The 21,633-nt window shown below is 40.6% G+C and overlaps 1 protein-coding gene across 2 annotated transcripts in view; it reads left to right on the plus strand.

The window, feature by feature from the left end:
* Positions 1 to 6,779: 6,779 nt before the first annotated feature.
* Positions 6,780 to 21,633, plus strand: part of IQGAP2 (IQ motif containing GTPase activating protein 2) — a 196,588-nt gene continuing 181,734 nt past the window's right edge. For both annotated transcript variants that reach the window (XM_089494494.1, XM_089494496.1), the window contains exon 1: positions 6,780 to 6,862. In XM_089494494.1, coding sequence (XP_089350620.1) covers positions 6,811 to 6,862 — 52 coding nt within the window. In that variant the 5' untranslated portion in view covers positions 6,780 to 6,810. The remainder of the gene's footprint in view (positions 6,863 to 21,633) is intronic.

Genomic DNA, 21,633 nt, shown 5'->3' on the forward strand with positions numbered 1-21,633 from the left:
GAACACATGGCTGTACATTCATGATCAACATGCATCTGATAATACATTCAGTTGTGTGTTGGGTTGCCCAAAATTGGCAATCAACACTATGAACTACCCAAAAACTCCTAATATATGAAGACTACTGGTCAACTGCAGACAGGTATGCAATGTACAAAGTAGAAATTGTACATAAGGGAAAGAGCCGAAAAGCATTACTGTATATCAATTAATTGAATTTAGTGAATTCTTCAAGAAATATGTCATAAAATAGCATCTTGGGCAGAAGTTTCTGGAGTGAAGAATGGAACCTGATTAAACTGCTGATGCTGTGGTTCTTGCTACAGTAAAAATCCACATAATTTTGCCCTTCCTTGTTTCTTGTGTTTAATTAAGTTGTAATCAACTATTAACTAAAAATGTACTTCACCAGTCTATAACTTGTTTGTCTGATTTTCCTTTTGCCTCTGACAGAACTATGTTTGTTTTCATGGCTGCATGTAAACTCAGTTTGAATCCAGAGAAAACGGAAGTACTGGTGATAGGTTCCCCAGGCTCGGGGGAAGGAAGTTTATCCACCTGTCCTGAACGGGGTCACATTTCCCCGAAGGACGAAGTTCGCAGTCTATGAGTACTTCTGGATTCGTCCCTGCAGTTGACATCTCAAGTAGATGTGACGGTCAGAAGTGCTTGCTATCAACTTCGGTTGATACGCCAGCTGCGACCCAACCTGGGCCAAAGGGACCTTGAAACCGTGGTACATGCTCTGGTAACCTCTCACTTAGATTTCTGTAATGCGCTCTACATGGGGCAACCCTTGTACAAAGCCCGGAAGCTTCAGCTAGTACAAAACATGGCAGCCAGATTGGTCACTGGTGTTTCCAGGTTTGCCCATATAACACCTATTCTGAAAGATCTGCACTGGCTGCCTATTCGCTTCTGAGCACAATACAAGGTGTTGGTTATTACCTAAAGCCCTACATGGCTTGGGTCCGAGTTACTTGAGGGACCGCATCTCCCCATATAATCCACCCCACACGCTCAGAACAACCAGGAAGAACTTGCTAGAAATTCCATCATCTAAATATGCGATTACATCCAGTCCCCAGAGGGCCTTCTCAGCAGCGGCCCCACAAATCTGGAACAATCTTCCTGAGGAACTCCGCCTGATCACCCCCCCTAGAAACATTCAAAAAGAGGCTAAAAACTTTCCTCTTTTGTCAAGCCTTCCCCTCTGGAAAATGAAGTTGTGTATTTTGATTCCATCAACCTTCTGCCTCACCCTTTCGAATGATTGTTTTAAATTTGTATATTGTATATTGTGTTATTGGTTTTATCTATTTTATGATGTGTTTGTAACTGGTTTTAAATTTTGTGTACACCGCTTTGATCTTCTGGAAAAGCGGTATAAAAATAAATAATATTATTATTATTATTATTATTATTATTATTATTATTATTATTAGAAGGCCAAAGCTTTGAATCATTCATGTAGTCTCCATTTTTCCTCAGTATGTTTGAATCACAAAGTATCTCAAGTCACAGACAATGGGGCACTTTCATGTTTGTTGTAGCACTAGGATCATAGCCATGTGTTATTTTGAAATGTTGAACCCATGAGAGTCTCTTAACATGGGTATTACACTATTTACCAGGCTGTTGAGAAACTGGAGTGTGTCCAAAGGGGGGCGACTAAAATGGTGAAGGGCCTATGCCCTATGAGGAATGACTTAGGGAGCTGGGGATGTTTGGCCTAGAGAAGAGAAGGTTAAGAGGTGATATGATAGCCCTGTTTAAATATTTGAAGGGATGTCATATCGAGGAGGGAGCAAGCTTGTTTTCTGCTGCTCCAGAGACTAGGACCCGGAGCAATGAATGCAAGCTCCAGGAAAAGATTCCACCTCAACATTAAGAGGAACTTCCTGACACTAAGGGCTGTTTGACAGTGGAACACACTCCCTTGGAGTGTAGTGGAGTTTCCTTCTTTGGGGGTCTTTAAACAGAGGCTGGATGGCCATCTGTTAGGGATGCTATGATTGAGAGTTCCTGCATGGCAGAATGGGGTTGGACTGGGTGGCCCTTGGGGTCTATTCCAACTCTATTATTCTATGATTCTAATTGTTTCAGGTAGCAGACCACCTGTGCAGTTATGTTTTCTAAAGAGCAAAAGCAGATGTTATCGTATGCAGAACTTCATTCTTTTTTAAAAGGGAAAACACTTTTTTTAAAAGGGAAAACACAGCCAGGCTTTTAACTCTGTGTTGGATTGTGGTCTCTTCTACTCAGAGAAGTCACAGACTACCCCATGTTTACTTCAAAATATCATTAATGTTAATGGGACATGTTGTGTGTCTCCACATCAATTTTTTTATTTATGGTGACCTAATGTGAATATATCTTGCCAAGAAAACCCCATGATAGGTTCACCTTAGGGTTGCCATAACTTGGAAATGACATAATGATGATGCTGATTATATTTCTTACCCACCCCTTCCCATGGATCAGCACACAGCACACACACACACAAGGTGAACCTATCATAGGGTTTTCTTGACAAATTTTTTCAGAGAGTGTTTGACATTGCTATCTCCCAGGTAAATCTGCATGCATCCCCAGTCTCTGAGGCATGCAGATTTGCTGTCAAGTCTCCCATAAGTAGGAAAAGGGTCTCTATGCATGTTCAGGAATGCATTAATCTTTCCTGAGTTGAAACGCCATACAAAAAAGACCTCAGGTTGTGACAGCGAAATGCCAACCACGTGAACAAGATGCTCCCGACAGTAGCTTCTATTTCTGGAACGTGCATTTTCATTGGCAAAGGGCCTTTTGGAGGGAAGGAGAGTTTCCCTGTAACCGAGCAACTATCTGGGACAGAAATAGGATTTTTTTAAAAAAACCAAAAACTCAGCTCCTTCTTTCCTTTCCTTACCTACCTGCCTGCATTCATAAATGTTTATATTTTATATTCTTTATGACTTATAATTACATTTATATTAGTATTTTATTAATGTCTGTAGGTGTATTTTACTAATGTTCATAGTATGTATGTATTTTATGTATGCATATGAATTTTGGGATACAATCCTTAACCACAATCAAAAGATTGATTGATACCTGCCTGCATTTATTTATTTTTTCATCCCCCTCCACAACAAAAACAAAAAGAAGTAGACATTTTTGCAGTTGAAGAAGTAATTTTAAGAAATTAAGAGACTAGGAAGGTTTTGTTTTGTCTGTGTGGTTAATATTAGGGGGTAAGGCAATTTTAAATGTTTGTATTTGTATGTCCGATAACATACAATGATATCTGTACTGAGCCAACCAAAATGCACAGTATACATGTTGCAAGCTTTCAAAGTTTCACTGGCTTCTTCATCAAGCAAAGGTATTAAAAACCATACCGGGGGGGGGGGGGGGGAGGGAATTGAAGAAGGTAGCCATAGGCCTGCCTTTTGCTGTTTTTGTTTTCAGATGGTATAGAGGGGTATTTCTTGCAGGCTGGAACCTGTATTTGTATGTGTACAACTGATGTTTTGTTAGTTGGTTTTTAAAGTAAGAAAATAAATTTAAAAATATTATTTACCTACTTACCTGTATATATGTAACTAAATGGTAGGTGCGTATGGAAGTTGTAATGTTGGTATGATATATGTTGTAAATGAACATATAAGAATGAAATAACTAATAAGTATGTATCAGCAGGAAAAAAGAATAGTATGACGGAATGAAGCTTTACCAAAATAAGGATAAAGAGGGAGAAGGAAAGGAATTAGAGAAGGTGCAAAGAAAGTAGATAAATGTGTTTGGATTGTATGAAAGTGAAGGAAATGTGTCGATTAAGAATGTAAGGGCAATGGGATTGCTAGTAGTAATATGTAATGTGACATGTGAGAAAGGATTTTACCACATAGATGGACTTTATCACATGGGGAAATAGTGGGGAAATAGTGGGATTATCCTGTGAAAATCGCACAATCACGATTAAAGCGCCATTCTCCTGGGAATAAACAGGCAATAAACAGCAACAAATCATTCACGGGATTTCCCTGCCAATGATTTGTTGCTGTTTTTTGCCTGTGTGTTTATTCCCACAGATAAGGGCATTCTAACCACGACGTCGTGCAAAAATGCTAATTTTGATTGTGCCAATTTTCACAGAAAAAATGATGTTTAAACCCCCAATTTTCCCTGGTTGATAAAAGTCCAACATCTTAGGTATTGTATGTATGTTTGTTAATGGCTAGAATGTTTTTATGTCCACAATAAAAAGTTTTTAAAAAATTAACAATGAAAAAAATAATATTGGATGGAAAATCCAACAAATAAAACAAATAACATTCAAACAATGATACCTTTAATGGGCCAAATGCACAATGGCATGTTACAAGTTTTTTGTAGGTTTTTCGGGCTATGTGGCCATCTTCTAGAAGAGTTTATTCCTGATGTTTTGCCTTTAGGTGGTGTAGGTGGTATGAACTGCAAAAGGGGAGGTGCCAGCCTGCGGATTGCCCTCCCTACCATCTGAACTAATACGTTTATCACATGAAGAAGATTGGGGGGTTATCCTGTGAATATCCCAGAAAAATTGTGTAATTATGCAAAACAATTTCACACTTCACACAAAACCCGCCATTAAAGTGGTCAGAAAGAAGCATTCATGTACATCATTTTATGTCCAGGATTTCAGCAACTATACATTTCTGATAGCTCTTTATTTGTGTAGTTGTGTGATAATCATTCACGTAATTACTCGCTATTTTCGCTTTATTTGCGGAATATTTTAAATGCATTTAATCTCTCTTTAATGCCAAAATTAGCCCCAGTGTGATAAACTCCTAATACCACAAACAGCAAAATGCAGGCCTATGACTAACATCTTCAGTTCCTTCTCCCTGTTTTCCTGATGAAGAAGCCAGTGTGTGATTTCCAAAGCTTGTGACATGTCATTGTGCATTTGGCTCGGCCCCATAAAGGTATCATTGTTTGGATGTTATTGGATTTGCTATATGGTCAACACTGCTACCCCTAGGTGTTTTTTGGATTTCAAGATACCGCATTTTAGCCATCACAGGGGAATCCTATGGAGAGAGCCAGTGCAGTGGGACCTTGCCATCTGAGGCTTCTGCCTCCAACAAAGGTAAAGCATTTTTCCTCCTAATATTGGGACTGGATTGGCATGCTTTGCCTCTACACCACCTAAACTGTTCCCGATGCAAAACATGAAAACGTCTTGAGAGATTCAGTATTCTCTCCCTACATAGGAACCTGTGGCTTCCCAAAGGAAGAAGGCATGCTGAGTTCCAAGGAAACATCTTCTTTGAATTGCTGATGGACACTAAATTCCCTTGACTTTGAGAATCTCCCAGTGACCCCATGGTCAAAAAAGGGGGAGGTGCTTGCCCGCAGATAGCCCTCCTTACCACCTGAACTAAGACCAGAAACAGAAAATGCAGGCCTATGACTAACATCTTCCATTTCTTTCTCCTGTTTGCCTGAAGAAGTCAGCGTGACTTTGAACACTTGCAACATGTCATTGCGCATTTGGGTTGGCTCAATAAAGATATCATTGGCCTCATTCCCACTTGCAGATAAATCAGTGTGCAATCCGAATCGATGGATCGATTTGACATCAGATCGTGGTTCCCAGTACATTTGCCCCAATCGCATTTTCTGTCAGGTTATCACATCAAAATAACCCACTTTTGGTTCCCGTTCATGAAAGAATCGATTCAAAATGATTTGTTTCCAGCCGCCGAAGGGGAAATTTGAATCAATTCCGATCCGCTTGTGGTTCACACTTGTGCAGAATTTATCAAAAAGGAAGTGGGGGAAAAACAGTGTCAAAAAGACATGGGTTAAATGGGTCTAGTGCTTGCCCCCCTTTCTGGAATCGCTTGAGCGATTTGGATTATGTGGGAACCAGGGTTGCTTGAACCAGTTCGAACTGAATCACGATCCGGTTTAAAAGGTAGTGGGAATGAAGGCATTGTTTGGCTGTTATTGGGTTTGCTGTATGGCCAACATGGCTACCCCTAGATGTTTTTAACAAACATTTCTGCAAAGCTGAGGAGCCACACACACACACAAAGCAAGGGAAGGCGAGGAGGGTAAGAGGATGTAACCTGTGGCCATGCAACATAAAAAGGGGCACAAGTAAGGGAGCTAAGTAGAAAAGAAAAAGAGAGCAAGCCCTCAGCTTGGAAGCTCCTTGAGACCAAACTGAGGAGGAGGAGGAGGAGGAGGAGGAGGAGGAGGAGGGGGCTTCCCGCCCAAAGGGTTTCCTTGCTGAAGGCGACAGGGGTCGCTGTGGAGCAAAGACCCCCCCCCCCTTCTCCCCAAGTGAATAATGGGGCTTGGGACAGAAGAGAGAGAAAGAAAGAAAGAGAGGAAACGCTGTGAGGGAGGAGAGGAGAGCTCCCTAGCCCTGAGCCAGGCGCCTTCTGCTTCTCCTCCTTGGCCTCTGCTGCGGGGGAGGGAGCCAGGTGGCCCAAAGGGACGAGCCTCGGGGAAGGAAGGACTAACTCAAGAGAAGGAAAGGGAAAGGCTCAGGAGAGCAGAGCCATCGCCACCGCCTCCCTGAACTTCTTTGGGAGAAGGGGGGCCACCATTGCCTTCACCACCACTGAGGCTCCCTGGGGAAGCAGCACCAGTCAGTGTGTGTGTGTGTGTGTGCAGTGAGGACAAGAGGCTCCCCCTACTGTCTCTCTCTCTCTCTCTCTCTCTCAATCCTTTGCGCATTCGGAGAGGCGGAGGCTGCCGGACGGACGCGTAAAAAGCCCTCCTCGGGAGTCGGAGGCGGCTGCTCCCCGAAGTTTGTTCTCCTCGGCCAGGATGCACCAGGAGGAGCCCTCCTCGCCGGCCTTGCAGAGACCCCGCTATGGCTGTAAGTTTGCCTTGGCTCCAACAAATGAAAATAAAAGTCATGGAGCACCTGGGCTGGAAAGGCGGGAAAGTGTGTGTGTGTGTTCTTTTTCTCTCCTTTGCACTTCCTTTCCCAGGTGCTTTGGGATGTGGGAGGGTGGGCTTGGTGGGAGCTCTCAGGTGAGAGAGAGGAAGGACGGAAGGAAGGAAGGAAGGAAAGAAGGAAGGGAGGGGAGGGGAGCTCTGGTCTTCACAGTTTGGGAGGGAGGGGGAGGGAAACACCTGGGAAAGCCTTCCTCCTACATGTAATGTGTGTGTGTGGAGGGGGGCAGACCCCTTCTCCAAGCCAAAGGGCTGCTGGGGGTTACCTGAGGGGGCTTGGAGAAGGGGTCTGCCCCCCTCCACACACACACACACACACACACAGGATGTAGCAGGAAGGCTTTCCCAGGTCAAGGTGTCAGCCACAAGCAGCTTTAACAGATGTCCTGTAATCTCTCTCAAGCCTTCCCAAAGCTTGGGAAATAGAGAATCTCCTTCCTAGCTTTCAGGGGAATCCTTTTGCTCCAAGGAGCCTCTGGGTGGTTGTTGTAGATGGCACACTTTAAGGTAGTTTTTTTTTTTTTTAGCCTCCTGGAACCAAGTGGTGTGCAGAATTCAAAGCTATAGCCGTGTTAGTCTGTACAGTTTAGTATGTAGAGAGATCTTGCAGCACCTCTGAGACTCACTGAAAGAAAGAAATGGGCAGCATGAGCTTTCCTAGCCTACTTCCTCAGATGCATTCACCAAATGCATCTGAGGAAGTAGGCTGAAGTCTAGGAAAGCTCATGCTGCCCATTTCTTTCCTTCAGTGAGTCACTAAGGTGCTGCAAGATTTCTCCACGAGTTGCACGCAGTTAGTTTTGGAGAGGCATGTATGAAGAAATATACGCTGCTTGGAGTTTGTTTTGGAGGGTTGAGTATGAAGAAATGTGGGCCAGCTCCTCTGTCGTTTTTGCTGTGTTGCCTTCAAGGTGTTTCCGACTTATGGTGACCCTAAGGCCGTATCATTATGTTGTAATTATTATGCCAGTTTGCCTTAAGGAGGGAGGGGATAGTGGAATTTACTTTATTGTATTATATGGTCTTTTACTGATGTAAGCCACCTCAATCTTTTTGAAGAGGCAGGATAGAAATAAATGTCATTATCATGAGGTTTTCTTGGCAAGTTTATTCAGAGAGGGGGGTGTTATTGCCCTCCTCTGAGGCTGAGAGAGTGTGACTTGACCAAGGTCACCCAGTAGGTTTACATGGCCAAGTCAGGATTCAAACCCTGGCCTCCTAGAACCCTAGTCCAATGCTCAAACCACGACACCACGCTGGCTCTGTATAGTTTCCAAGATACCTTCTGACAAGATTCAAAATGCTAGCAAACCAAATCATATCATCATGAGAGGTAATGTCCGTTGCTGCCTTATGCAGATTTGTTTTGGAGAAAATCCTAACAGTCTACTTTACAGATTAACAGTGAAATCCTCTAAAGGTAATTTAGAGTAGGTCCCACTGAGTTCATTTCCTGAGATATACTGCAGGGTGGGGGCTTCATGCAGGATTTTGTTCATGTTTTCGAATGTGTAGAGATCAGGGTTCAGTTCCCCACCCAGCCATGGAAACCCACTGGGTGACCTTGGGCAAGTCACACTCTCTCAGCTCAGGGGAAGGCAATGGCAAACCACCTCTGAACAAATCTTGCCAAGAAAACCCACACAGGGGACAATTGGAAGTATAAACGATGAGTAACCTGTGATAATCCCACAATTGCGTTAATGATTTTCACATGACGTTGGGGTGAAACATGATTAAAGTGCCATTAACCCGTGAATAACCAAGCAAGAAACAGCAGCAAATCATTCACTGGATTTTCCTGTGAATGACTTTTTGCTGTTTATTGTCTGGTTATTCCCTGGTTATTCCCAGGATAATGGATCTTGTGTTAATGTCATTTTAATCATGTTTTAATGTCAGTTGTGCAATTTTCATGGGTTAATCACTGTTTAAACTCCACATTCCCCCCCCCCCCCATGATAAACTCCTGAGTGGTTCACCTTAGGGTTGCCATGCGTTCGAAATGATTTGGAGGCACATAACAGCAACAAAGTCTCTCTGTGTTAAGCATGAACAAAATGGGTATATGCTTGAAGACACAGTTAAAGATCCTTTTATATGCTTTCAAAATGGAGCAGCCCTTTACTATTTTATGAGATCATTATGCATTTGAAAATTCCCTCTTACAAGGTGTAACTTCCATGGCATGTTGTGTTGATGGTTTAAATGGTATCCTGCCTCCAATGTATGCATTTTTTAAAAAAACCCAACTTGTTCCATGTGTTCTTTCCCCATAATTCCTCCTTCTGTTAGGGATTCAGGCCCATGTGAAGGAATTGTTCTTCTGGATTTATCTGACAAGGGTTGAAAACTTGCACATTTCATTACAGATCTTTGCTGTTCCATGTCATAGAGTTTCAAACATTGATAAGGTTGAAAATGCTGTGGTGTTGATTTTTCCCCCTGTAAAGTTTCTGTGAACTTCAGTACTGTAAGTGTGCTGAGAATTCTGTTAAAGTGCCTTGTCAGTACTTCCTTGGCAGGGAGGAGTCTTGGCAGTTAACCATTCTTTAGTAAAATCTTGCCCATTGTTGCAGCTGCTTACCACACCAGATGAGCTACCACACTTGTGGCGCCATAATATGTATCTCATACTCTGAACACTCCCATTCCTTGTCCCATACTCCCCTCCTGGATGCTTCAAAAAAGCATTTAAAAACACAAGAATTGATATTCTAATTGCCAGCCCTGGTTGGCAGTCTCAAATGTGGCTTGGATCATAAAGCATGAACCACATTTGTAGCCTTGCTCTAATATCCCACTCAGGAGGTGTTCTGAGTGATTTTTTTATGAACACCTACAAAGTGCTTGTTTGAGAACACCATTGATCAGGGGTATTCTCTTGTGGGTTGGCCACTTCCTTTACAAGTTTTGAACTGGCAAGCAGTTTGGCTGGGCATTCGCTTCTATTTTTTAATCACACAAATAACATGAGACAAAGGCATGCTGGGCTAATGTCCCTCTTCCACCTCCTGCCCAGTCTAAACCTAAATTATATCACCTGTTGCTAATGTCTCCAAAGAAAGAGGCTAGAAATTCTGGCTAAAGTGTGTGCTGTTTTTCTTTGGCAATGATTGCCCACACAGAGAATGCCACATGGCTCTATGGCAGAAGTTCAGAGTCCTCCTTCAGAGTGAGCCAGGAAGTGGTTTGAAAAAAGATGTACCTTTCTGACTGATAGTAGTATTAGAGCTGAAAACAGAGGAAACAGTTGTTCTTCTTTGGCAGAGACCAGCTATGGGAGCAGTTTCAACAGCAGATTTTAGCCAAGTCCTGTTTATTTTCAGGTGCATTCAATGCTGTGCATAGTATTACTAATGGTAGTAAAGTGGTGTACAAAGATAGAATCCCACAGTCATGGGGTATAACCGAAAAGTGTGCTACAAAGAGAACACTGTTTAATATTATATGTGATCGACAAAGAAAATAAGCTCAAAGTACTGCCTTGTCTTTGCCAGTCCTTCTGGACTTGCACTTCATTTTCCTATAACCTTACTGGACCTTGTCTAATGATGCAACAAGTATGTGCTGACACACACACATTTCCTGACAATTTTAAATGTTTGAATGTTACTCTCACGAGAAGTAAAAGCACACTAAACCCTCAGCAGAACCATTTCTTCAAACATTCTGAAACATTATGTAGCGTTGTGTTTTACATCCCCCAAATTACATTGTAAACCACAAGACCAGAACTAATTTATATTGCCCTAACAAACAACTTGGTGGATTTTCCATTTGCAGTAAAAATGGATGTACTTACAATTAGACTGTAGCTTCGCTAGAGTGTGTAGTTGACCTTTATGAAGGTCAGCAAATTATTGTTCATATATGTGTGTGTGTGTTGTGTGCCTTCAAAATGTTTCTGATTTATGGTGACTCCATGATGCGGTTTTCTTGGGCGGGTTACAGACCGCCATTTCGGACGTCCTTAGGACATCCCAGTTTAAAAAAGGGGCGTCTCTTTTAGATGCCCCTACTCCTGTTACGGACTCTGTCTGTAACAATTGGCAGCAGCCGTTCCACACGGCCGCCGCCATTTTGACGTCTTGGATGCCTAGCGTCCAGATGTGTCGCGGCAGAAGTGACGCTGCGAAAGCGCGCCTTGCGCTTTGCGGCGCCACTTCCGGGGCCCAGGAAGGAGCGCGATTTCTGCGCTCCTTCCTCGCAGTGTCCGGGAGTCCCATGGTTTAGAAGCTGCGGCTCCCAGACGCTGCAAGCGGCGCCGGCAGCAGACCGCCGCAGTTCGGTGGTCTGTAACGTGCCTTAGAAAGATTTGTTCAGAGGAGGTTTGTCATTGCCTTCCCCTGAGGCTGAGAGCATGTGACTTGTCCAAGGTCCCTCAGTGGGTTACATGGGTGAGCTAGGAACTGAACTCTGGTCTCCAGAGATGTAATCCAACACTCAAACCACTTTGCCACACTGGCTCTCCATTGTTCATATGGTGATACCTTAATCCTCAAAATGTATCATATTTATTTGATATGACACCAAGGAAAATAAAAAGCAGGGTCTGGCAAGTATACATATGCCATATACTTTTTAATGTGCATGCACATGTTATAGGTATATGTTAAAAACACTGTGCATGAAACAACCTTCATCTTGAGTTGATCACAATAATTCATCAAGTGCATAGAAAATCTGAGACTTTTAAGTGCCAACCTCTTGTGATCTTAAATTCTATGCTAGGATTTGCCCCTTTTCACTTGCTGCCCCTCACTCCTGGAACCTTCTTTCCCTGTAAGCAAGGGCCATCACTTCTTTAATCAGCTTCAAAACGGAGTTGAAGACCATCCTGTTCAGAGAAGCATTCCCAGGCATTGCATGATTGTCACTTGCTATTTGATGTTCTTTTTTGTTGCCTGTTTTATTGAACCTTTTCCTGTATTGCTATGTATTTTATATGTATTATCCTATTATTTCTTAGATTGTATGCCATAGGCAGGTTTACTCTTTTATATTTATTGTTTTTATGTACAGCGCTGTGCAAATCTACAGCGCTATATAAATAATAATAATAATAATAATAATAATAATAATAATATGCTCTGTTGCTGAATCAGTACCAATACAGTGGCATTTATATTTTGTGGAACTGATGTTGCTTCATTGTGAAGGTGTGTGCTGTCTGCTTCTCTTTGCTAATATGTTTTCAAATTCATTTGCTGTGGCTGGAGTCACAGGAGTCACAAAGTTGTAGGAGAAGATGTGAAATACAGCGGGCAAAGTATCTTTTTGCCTAACCTATCTAACAGGACTATTGTGAAGATAGAATTGTGCTGTGAAGGAAGACCCATAAAAACTGTCTACCACTTTTTCTTGGAACAATGGAATGCAGTTAATATGATGATGATGATGATGATGATGATGATGATGATGATGATGATGATGATGATGATATAGCTGGAACAGATGGATGCAGTATGAGAGTGAAGTTTTTTTTTGTTTTGTTTTGTTTTTGTTTTAATTGCATGCATTCCTCTGCCTTATTCTAATGCTTATCCCCAAGATACAATAAACTATGGATGATTTGGCAGGCTGCACATTTTGGTGTTACTGGGTCTCTTGAGCTGGGGAGAAAGTGAATCATGACTTCAAAGTCAGGCCTCAGGCTCTTTCCCTTTCCTGCTTTCACCATGCAGGGAAGGTGGGGGAACACTGGAACATACTCAGTTGATATTTCAGGAACCAGCAGATCCCTGACCTTGAGAATCAGGCAGCACCTGTGTGCACAGGCTGGGTGTGAAGCCAGTTTTTACTCCTGCCTCATCTTTCTTGGTCAGGGACATCGAGAGAAGAGCAAAGGCATTGAGCCACAATTTTGAAGCAAAGATTCTATTACTTTCCTTTCTACTTTCTGAAATTCTCTGTGCTGGAAATTCCCCAGGGAAGTCAATTCCTGCTCTACGTCTTCCATTGTCTTTTCTGTTTTTTATCTGATCCTTTCAACAGTCTGTTGCTTAGTTCTTCTCAGCTGTAGGCTTTTTCTAGACTTTTTCTAGACAGTATGAACATAAACAATCTACAGTTTCCTTTCGTTCTCTCCCCCCCCCCCCCCCATATTGAATCAGAAGTGGGGAAATTAGCAGACCTCTAATTGTGTAGAGATTTTTTTCTATCCACCCCAAAGAAAAAGTAGCAAAAAGATCCTGTTTTTCAGCTTAATGTAAAAGATTCCACATCTGACAGTGAGATTAGTTACTCTGTGTAGTATTTTTAGTGCAAAATGCTTTTGATATCGGCAATGATTTTGTGAATGAACAGTGTTTATAATGTAATTATTACTGGCAGTACTATTTATTTATTTATGGTATTTATACTCCACCCTTCAGCCCTAATGGCTACCAGAGCAGCTTACAATTATTAGCAATGGTTTTGTGAATGAACAGTGTTTATAATGTAATTATTACTGGCAGTACTTTCAGCATTTAGTTTTCCCCTCTGATCTGACTATCTGTAAGCCTTAAGTGTGTGGATAAAATAGAATCCTAGAGCTGGAAGAGACCACAAGGGCCATCAAGTCCAACCCCCTGCCATGCAGGAAGACACAATCAAAGGACCCTGACAGATGGCCATCCGGCCTCTGTTAAAACCCTCCAAAGAAGGAGACTCCACTCAGAGGCAGGGTGCTCTACTGTCAAACAGCATCACATGAAATAGGTTAGTAAGACAACGAAAGCTCATCCTATAGTTAAGCTTATGACATAGGACTTCTTTTGTCTATCCAAGTTCATTATTAAAGAACATAAAAGGGAATGATGATGGATATACAGCCAAAGTGATACCACGACACAGGCTGCATCTGCACTGCAGAAATAATGCCATGGCTCAATGCTATGGAATTCTGGGATTTGCAGTTTTGTGAAATGGTTAGCCTTCTCTGTCAGAGAGCTCTGACACCACAACAAACTATAAATCCCAGGGGTTCCATATCATTGAGCCATGGCAGTTAAAGTGGTGTCAAATTGCATTATTTCTGCAGTGTAAGATGCAGCCACATGATCAAGAACATGATGTAGAGGTAAGGGCTTGTCCCAGTGGTTATGCTGTGTTTTGGTTGAACTTCTGAGCATCTCTGGAGCTCAACATGGCAAGATCTTGTCATATATCCTCCCACTCCCATTGGAGTAGTGGTCCTGGTTATTTCAGAATTTCAGAAAACAGGCTAAAGCTTGTGAACTTGTATAAATAACAAAATGGAGATCTCAATTTTTCTTCTCCAAAGGAAAGTTAATCTTGCTGTGTTTCTCCTAAAACCTCTCATCTTCTGGAGGATTTTAAAATCTTTTACTGTGATTATATTTTAAATACATTTTAAGTTTTTAGCTGCATTTAATAAGGTTTTAAATAATATTTAATTTATTATTTTTTAACTTTTTAAAATAAATGTTTTAGCTGGACCTTTTAAAATTTTTATTGGGGGAAATGTGGGATATAAATTCAATAAATAGATATATAAAATGGAGTCTGTAGCTCTATAGCCTGATTCTTACTGTGGTGGTAGGCTTGTTTCAGAGCTACATCAGTCTGCCAGCATTTGGAGGGTAGGAGGTCTAGATAGATGTGCTTCCCGGTTGTTTTCTCTTTGTAATGGAGGACTAGTTATTCCTCTCCTATCTTTGAAGTGATAAAATGCAAACAGTGTTTTAGTGTTACAATGAGAATAATTCCAAGTATAGTTCTAAATGCAGTGTTGCATTGGTGTTCCTTCACCCTGCTGTCCTGCAGTACTCAGTGCTGCTGAAAAATAACTCCAGAGTGTTTCTTAACCTTTCAGAGCCAGTTTTGAGAACTCACGGAAATCTGGAGTAGGGAGGTGGATAACTGCCTCCATTTCTGTTGGGCCTCCAAATAGGTTGATGATGTTGTGTGCCTTGAAGTCATTTTAACTTATGGTGACCCTATAATGGGGTTTTCTTGGTAAGATTTTTTCAAAAGGGCTTTGCCTTTGCCTTCCTTTGAGGCAGACAGAATGTCACCCAAGATCACCCATGGCCAAATGGGGATTCAAATCCTGGTCTCCAGAGTCCTATTCCAACACTCAAGCCACTACATCACACTGTGTGTGTCTATATGTGCCTTCAGGTTGCCTGTCCACATATGGAGACCCCATGAATTTCATAGGGTTTTCTTAGGCAAGGAATACTCAGAGAAGTGGTTTTTCCAGTTCCTTCCTCTGCAATATAGCCTACAGCACCTGGTATTTATTTGTGGTCTCCCATCAAAGTGCTAAGCAGAGGTCAGCACCCTGCTTAGCTTCCAAGATTCAGACAGGATCTGGTGCCTTCAGGGTATTTAGGCCCATATCCAAATTGGATACAACACATAGTTTGTTTTTGCCACAAATTGAAAAACTGGATTTTTGAAAATCTATACCCCACCTCTTCCACAAAGCTGTAACACAAGGCCGTTTAAAAGATTTTTTTAAAATAAAAGTAAAAAGAAATTAAGATGTGAGATTATAGGGGGAAATTTGCATTTATTTTTGTATAACTATTGCAAATGATTCTTTACTAGTACAATTACCGTATATGTTCAACTATAAGTTTGCCTCATGTATAAGTCGAGGGCAGGTTTGGGGGCCAAACTTATGGATTTTGATATGATCCATGGATAAGTAGAAAGTAAAACTTAGAAGCATGTAACAAATGATCTAAATAACTTAGAAAATTTCAGCAGGCACAGTTGTTTCTGTTCACACAAAAGGCTGGATGGATGAGAGAGTAGAGGTGGATCAGTGCTTCCAGAACAGATTACACTCTTGCCTTTCACCAGGAGATGGTTCCTTTTCTAAAATAAGAGTTAAAGTACATCATTTATATTGACCCATGTATAAGCCGTTTTTTGGGTCAATTTTTAGACTAAAATTTCTAGTCTTATACATGAGTAGATACAGTATAAATAAATTTGGTTAACAAATAATCAGTGTCCTGGTGCATAATCTTCTTGGATATGTAGTCTGTCACCTTGGTAGTGTACCTCTGTTAGGTTTAATACATGAACTACTGTGTACAATCGAAGGAGAAGTTCCCTGAATAAGTGCCACAGTTTTAGTAACAATTCAACAGTGTCACCCAGGCTCATGTTTCAATTTAAATATTACAGATTTTTTGACTTCCCATTGAGAATGGTATAAGTTCAGTTCAAAGATATAGCCATGTTAGTTTGTAGAATCAGTACGTAGCGAGATCTTGTAGCACCTTTGAGACTAACTGAAAGAAAGAAATTGGCAGCATGAGCTTTCGTAGACTTCAACCTACTTCCTCAGATGCATTGACTTCCTCAGATGCAGATAGATATGTTCAAGCTAGTGATTCTACTGAGACACTTTCGAAATCAAAGGCTTCTGTGCATAGATATACTCAAAGTGTAATAATGGGTAATGGAGGAGATTAGAAAGCATAAACACTTTATTTGAACATAGAAAGAAGTATTACATCAAATCATTTTATTGGTAAATCTAGCTGAGGTTGTCAATACTGACTAGCAGCAGCTGTCCAGAGTTTCAGAAAAGAATCTTTCTGAACCTAGCATTGGGCCTGAACAGACAGGCCAAAATAAAGCTGTTCAGGTCACTTTGGAGGTATGCTGTTTAAATGATGCATGCATTCTAAGAGGCCAGGAGCTGTGCTAAAGCCATGCTCTAATCCAAAGGACTGGAGCGCAACTTTGGCGCAACTTCCGGCCTCTTAAGATGTGTGTGTCATTTAAACAGCATACCTCCAAAGTGACCCGAAGCAGCTTTATTTTGGCCTGTCTGTTCAGGCCAATTGAGATGCAGGGATTGAGCCTCATATCTTTTGTGTGTAAAAAAGGTGCTACCACTAAGATTTCAGGCATGATCCAGCCAAGAGACACATCTTAATTTCCCACTGATTTACACAGGAGTAGTGTAAGCACATTTGTACATTTGTCTTGGAAAGCAACACATTTTAAGCTTTCAACTTAAACCTGATTTGTAACCAGTGTTTGAAAATGTACTGTGGCTGGAATATACAGTTCACAAAATGAGTGTTTTCTAAAGGGTTCAGTAGGTGATGATGAACACCTTTGTTCTTTTTTTTAAAAAGTTTTGCTCTTTGTGTACTTTTTAGGTGTATACTTGGCAACTGCAGCTACTGTTTCTGCAAATATTTCTCAGCAAGGTAAAAGTATTGATTGCTTCAGTACAGTATTAACATCCAGCCACAATGTTTATCATCTTTACCCTTTTTCTACATAGTTACGGTAATCGCTAACTGCTGAATCATTGTGGCAATATAATGTTGTCTGATCTTTATGAAAGGAAAATGGCTTAAGCATCAATGGATGATCATAAACTCATAAAAGCAAAGGAAGTCATATTGGTCTGTAATAAAAATTCCAAAATCCCCAGTCAGTCTGTGTCTTAGTTGGGACCAACCAGAACATTACAGCATTGTGAGCAAACCTTTACATTCTCTAGAACTAGCCTTCAGACTGGATTTTCTGCCTCATTGGTCTGATTAAGAGTTATGGAGAATTTAAAAGCTTGGTCATGATTTTGTGACATTTTAGTTCGTTCATAGTTGATGACCATGATATTTGTTTACCTTGTAGACTATCACTACTACCTTTGCTTTTTGTGTAACTTGGAGAATTCCAAATTCCAGCTAGCAGAAGTGGGATTCTGAAATTAGAGGGAAAGTTTTTCTGCCATCAGAATATGGGACCCCCCCCCCCCCGCCCCCTTTGATGGTTACATTTCTTCCTGTTGCAAAGTAACGCTGCACAATTTGGCATCTGTGGACTTTTTTCACTGATATGTTTAAAATTAATCTGTAGCTTTGCTAATATCAAGACTGCCACATTCTCTTCACTTGTGTTCTCTGCTTAACAAGGAATCTGTTTGTTGAGCTTAGCTCTGGAGACACATCTGAGTAACTGCTGCACTGCATGTTTCTTTGTTCCAGCATTCCTAGCTACAGTCTGAAACCTGCATGTTGCCTAGTAAATCCTGATCCATTTAAGACTGTAATCCTGTTCCTATTTACCTGGGAATAACTACTTTACAGAGAGCAATGGGACTTAATTCTGAATAAACATGGGAGTGTACTCTTAAATCTGCTTTTGACCATGCCCCATCTTAAGACTGACTAAATACAGTTCTTGTTTCAGTATCAAGTCAGCTCCCCCTCTCCACAACATGAATTCTGGAGAAATTGTAACATCCCTGTTGTTCAATAAGCAATTCTCTGATCATGGGTTTCTTTAAAATTTAATATAATAGTCATTCCCTGTCCAACAAAATAGAGGTTTGTATACTACAAAAAATAAAAGTCTAATAAATTAGGTGTTGAGTAGCTGCTTGACTTTTATTGGGGGTAGACATAATACCAGGTGATGCTAAATGTGTGTCTCTTTTATGGACCTTTACTGTATGGATTTATTGGTGACTTTTTGGGCAGAGTGATGTCCCACACTTTTTGAATCAGGTATCTATTGTGTTATGATTGCTGTATTAATTGATTTTATAAATTAAGGATATAACAACATTAAATACATAGCATGCCATTTAAGATTTTTTTCACTTAAAGAATGAGAAATACATAATATGTGTTTAATTCTAATAGGCCATTTATTCTGAATGCTTCCCCTGAATGCTTTCTTCGTATGCAGAGAAGGTTAAACAGCGCAGTGGCATATGCTCAATATAAATAATAATAATAATAATAACAATAATAACAACTTTATTTATATACCACTTTTCCAGCAGATCAAAGCAGTGTACAGAATCAGTCGAAATACACATATAACATCAATTACAATCTCAGATACACTCCAATAAAAATAAAACCTATAGAAACAACGTATAAAAACAATCTTAAGATATCTCAATCGCAGGTTAAACATCTTGAAGTAAGCTTTGTTAGGGAATATCTTTCTCTATAATGAGTCAGGAGGGTATGCTAGCCCGAAGAGATGAGTTTTCAGAGCCTTTTTAAAGACAAGTCAAGGTAGGGCTTAATTGGATCTCTTCAGGGAGTTTATTCCAATACCTCGGAGCTATCGATGAAAATGCTCTCTGGTGAGTTACTGCCAGTCTCACCTTGGGATACTCAAGTAGGTATTTCCCTGTTGTTCTGAGAGTGCGGGGCGGATTGTGTAGGGAGAGGCATTCCCTCAAGTAACTCGGACCCAAGCCATGTAGTTATGCAATGTAGTTACCACAGGAAGTGCTAACATAACACTAAAAATATTAAATATTACTAAAGGGCAACAATAGACTTCAATTTAGTATGCAGGAGGAAGCTATCTGCTGTCCCAGATCCTGCATTTCAGAGAATCCGGGGGGGGGGGGGATGAATGAGTGTAATGTGATGTGACAGGATATGCCATTTCATTTTTTAGTCTCAAGTTACATGGAAAGGTGTGATGAAATTATTACACACACTCACACACACACATATATCCTGGCAACTTTAAATAAGATAAGTGATGGAAACACTCCCGTGCCCCAGTGGTAACTCATGGTGTCAGCCCCTGCATTGACCTCCTCCCAAACCACACCACACAGAATCCTTAGTAATGTCTTTTGTATGAATATTACCCATTAATTATAATTCCCACATATCACTGAACATAATGGTAATAATTGTGGCATAAACAACTAGCAAATTAAAATTATACCTTTGAATTACAGTATCATACATACAGCCCAAATGTATTTACATGTACCTAGTTTCATGTGGTTAAACGTTTGGGCAGATGTTTGGGAAGAAGTGGTGTTATCCTTCCTTAGGATGTCACCTGGTGTTTCCTGGACCCCTAGTAACAGATACATATCAAGTCATTTAGGAATCAAAATAAAGGGATATTAAGGGTTTAAGAGGAACAAGAGGTTTTTTAAAAATTATAATCTCAAATTAATGAAAAAAATCAATTATTTTCTATAAGAGCTTTCTTTATCAAATTTTGAACATTTACATTCATGTACAAATATGGAAAGAGGAAAGGGCTCAGAATTGCTTAAAATATTGGGTGGGATTTAGGTCTCAGTCATATTTCCAAAGTGTGAGTCAGTTCTTCACTCCATCTCCCTGAAATGATACAATAGAACTTGTTTGAGTGGCCAAAATTTGTGGCTGTAATTTTGTTATTTATGCTCTATTTCTGAAATCAGTATAGCTGACTTAATTATTGTTCTTACATTTTGCCCAATGTCCTGATGTCAGTTTTAAAAAATCTACACTTAAGAAATTCAGGTGATGTATAATGTAAATATTGCACTTCAGAGAAGCAGATAAAGTTTTGAGGTTTTTTTATTTTTAAAAATAGAAATAAAAACCTGAACCCCTCATGTAGGATTGTTTTTATCAATCCAGTTTTTTACAATCTTGAGCATTCAGATTAGCAATAGTTTTGACTGAATAGGAGGTGATTTAGAGTGGCAGTTCTCCAATTGGACTGCTGACAAGTCCTATCCAAATTCTGTTCTCTCCATTTGTGTACAACATCTTACCTCTGCATTATTGACTAGAAGGGCCAGAAAGTACACGTGAAGAACCAAAATTTGATCCACCAATGAACAGTCTCTGACCTTCACAGACAGACTAGTAGATTTTTTTAATGTTCATACCTGTGTAAACATCTTGTATAAAATTCCTATTGAGCTGTGAAGAGTAATCCAGAAACTATGGTATACATTTTACCTGATACTGTCCAGTTTCTACTAAATTCAGGTCTACACTAGAATCTACTAATCATTTACCTTCTTTCCTCCTTTTACTTTTGCTTTGAGTAGAACAATCTGCAAAGTGGGTGCTGCTGCTGTTTTCTGATATGACCTGTGATTGCTTCGTAGTGATTAACACTTGCACATGTGGGAACCAGATGATAAGAACAAAGGGAACTGATAATAGTACCTAGTTCTAATATTGTACTTTTAACAGTTCTTCCTCATAAGGTTTTTGCATTATTTTATGATGTGCAGTTTTCCAGGTGGTGACTTTTACTGTGTCCTTTTGCTTATGTACTATGGGCTTGGGAAGGAGTCACCTTCAAGATTGCCTCCTTTGGCTCCACTGATATTGGGGGGAAGACTGACACAGTCCTTTCTTACAGAGGGGAACTGAATGAGTAATACTGAAGCAGAGCAAAAGAAGTTAATTATATACCCTGCAAATCTGTTTTGTTTCCAGCTTTTTCCTTCTGCCTACTTCCTGTCATTTAACACATGGGATTTGTGCCTTCCCATCTAGATGGAAGAGAAAACTTGGATTACAGTATCTACTAATTGTTAGTGAATAAAAATAAATCAGTACCAAATAATATGAGATATCGTCGCATAAAAATCATATAGGCCTGTTACAGGTCTCGGGCCGTTGCCGGTTGCAGTGCGGAGGAGTCGCAGCACCCATCTGTATAGGGCGCTGCCATTTTGTACTGACTGGGTCCGTACTAGGGTTAGAGGTGTCAAGAAGTGATGCCCCTTTCTAACCGTAGTACGCGCTCATCGCGTACTAGGGTGCCCATTTGTAACGGGCCCTTGTGTCTGTAGTTTGGTGAGGCATTAAAACTTTCTGGCAGATGATTCTAAAATATCCCTCCTTAGACTGCAAATCTCAGAAATCCATAGGATGGAACCATGACACTTAGCACTATAACTATGTAGTGTGAAAGGACACT

The sequence above is a fragment of the Sceloporus occidentalis genome, unplaced genomic scaffold (genome assembly GCF_023333645.1).
Source record: "Sceloporus occidentalis isolate IW3139 unplaced genomic scaffold, rSceOcc1.0.p SCAF_1, whole genome shotgun sequence".
In the NCBI taxonomy this organism is placed as follows: Eukaryota; Metazoa; Chordata; class Lepidosauria; order Squamata; family Phrynosomatidae; genus Sceloporus; species Sceloporus occidentalis.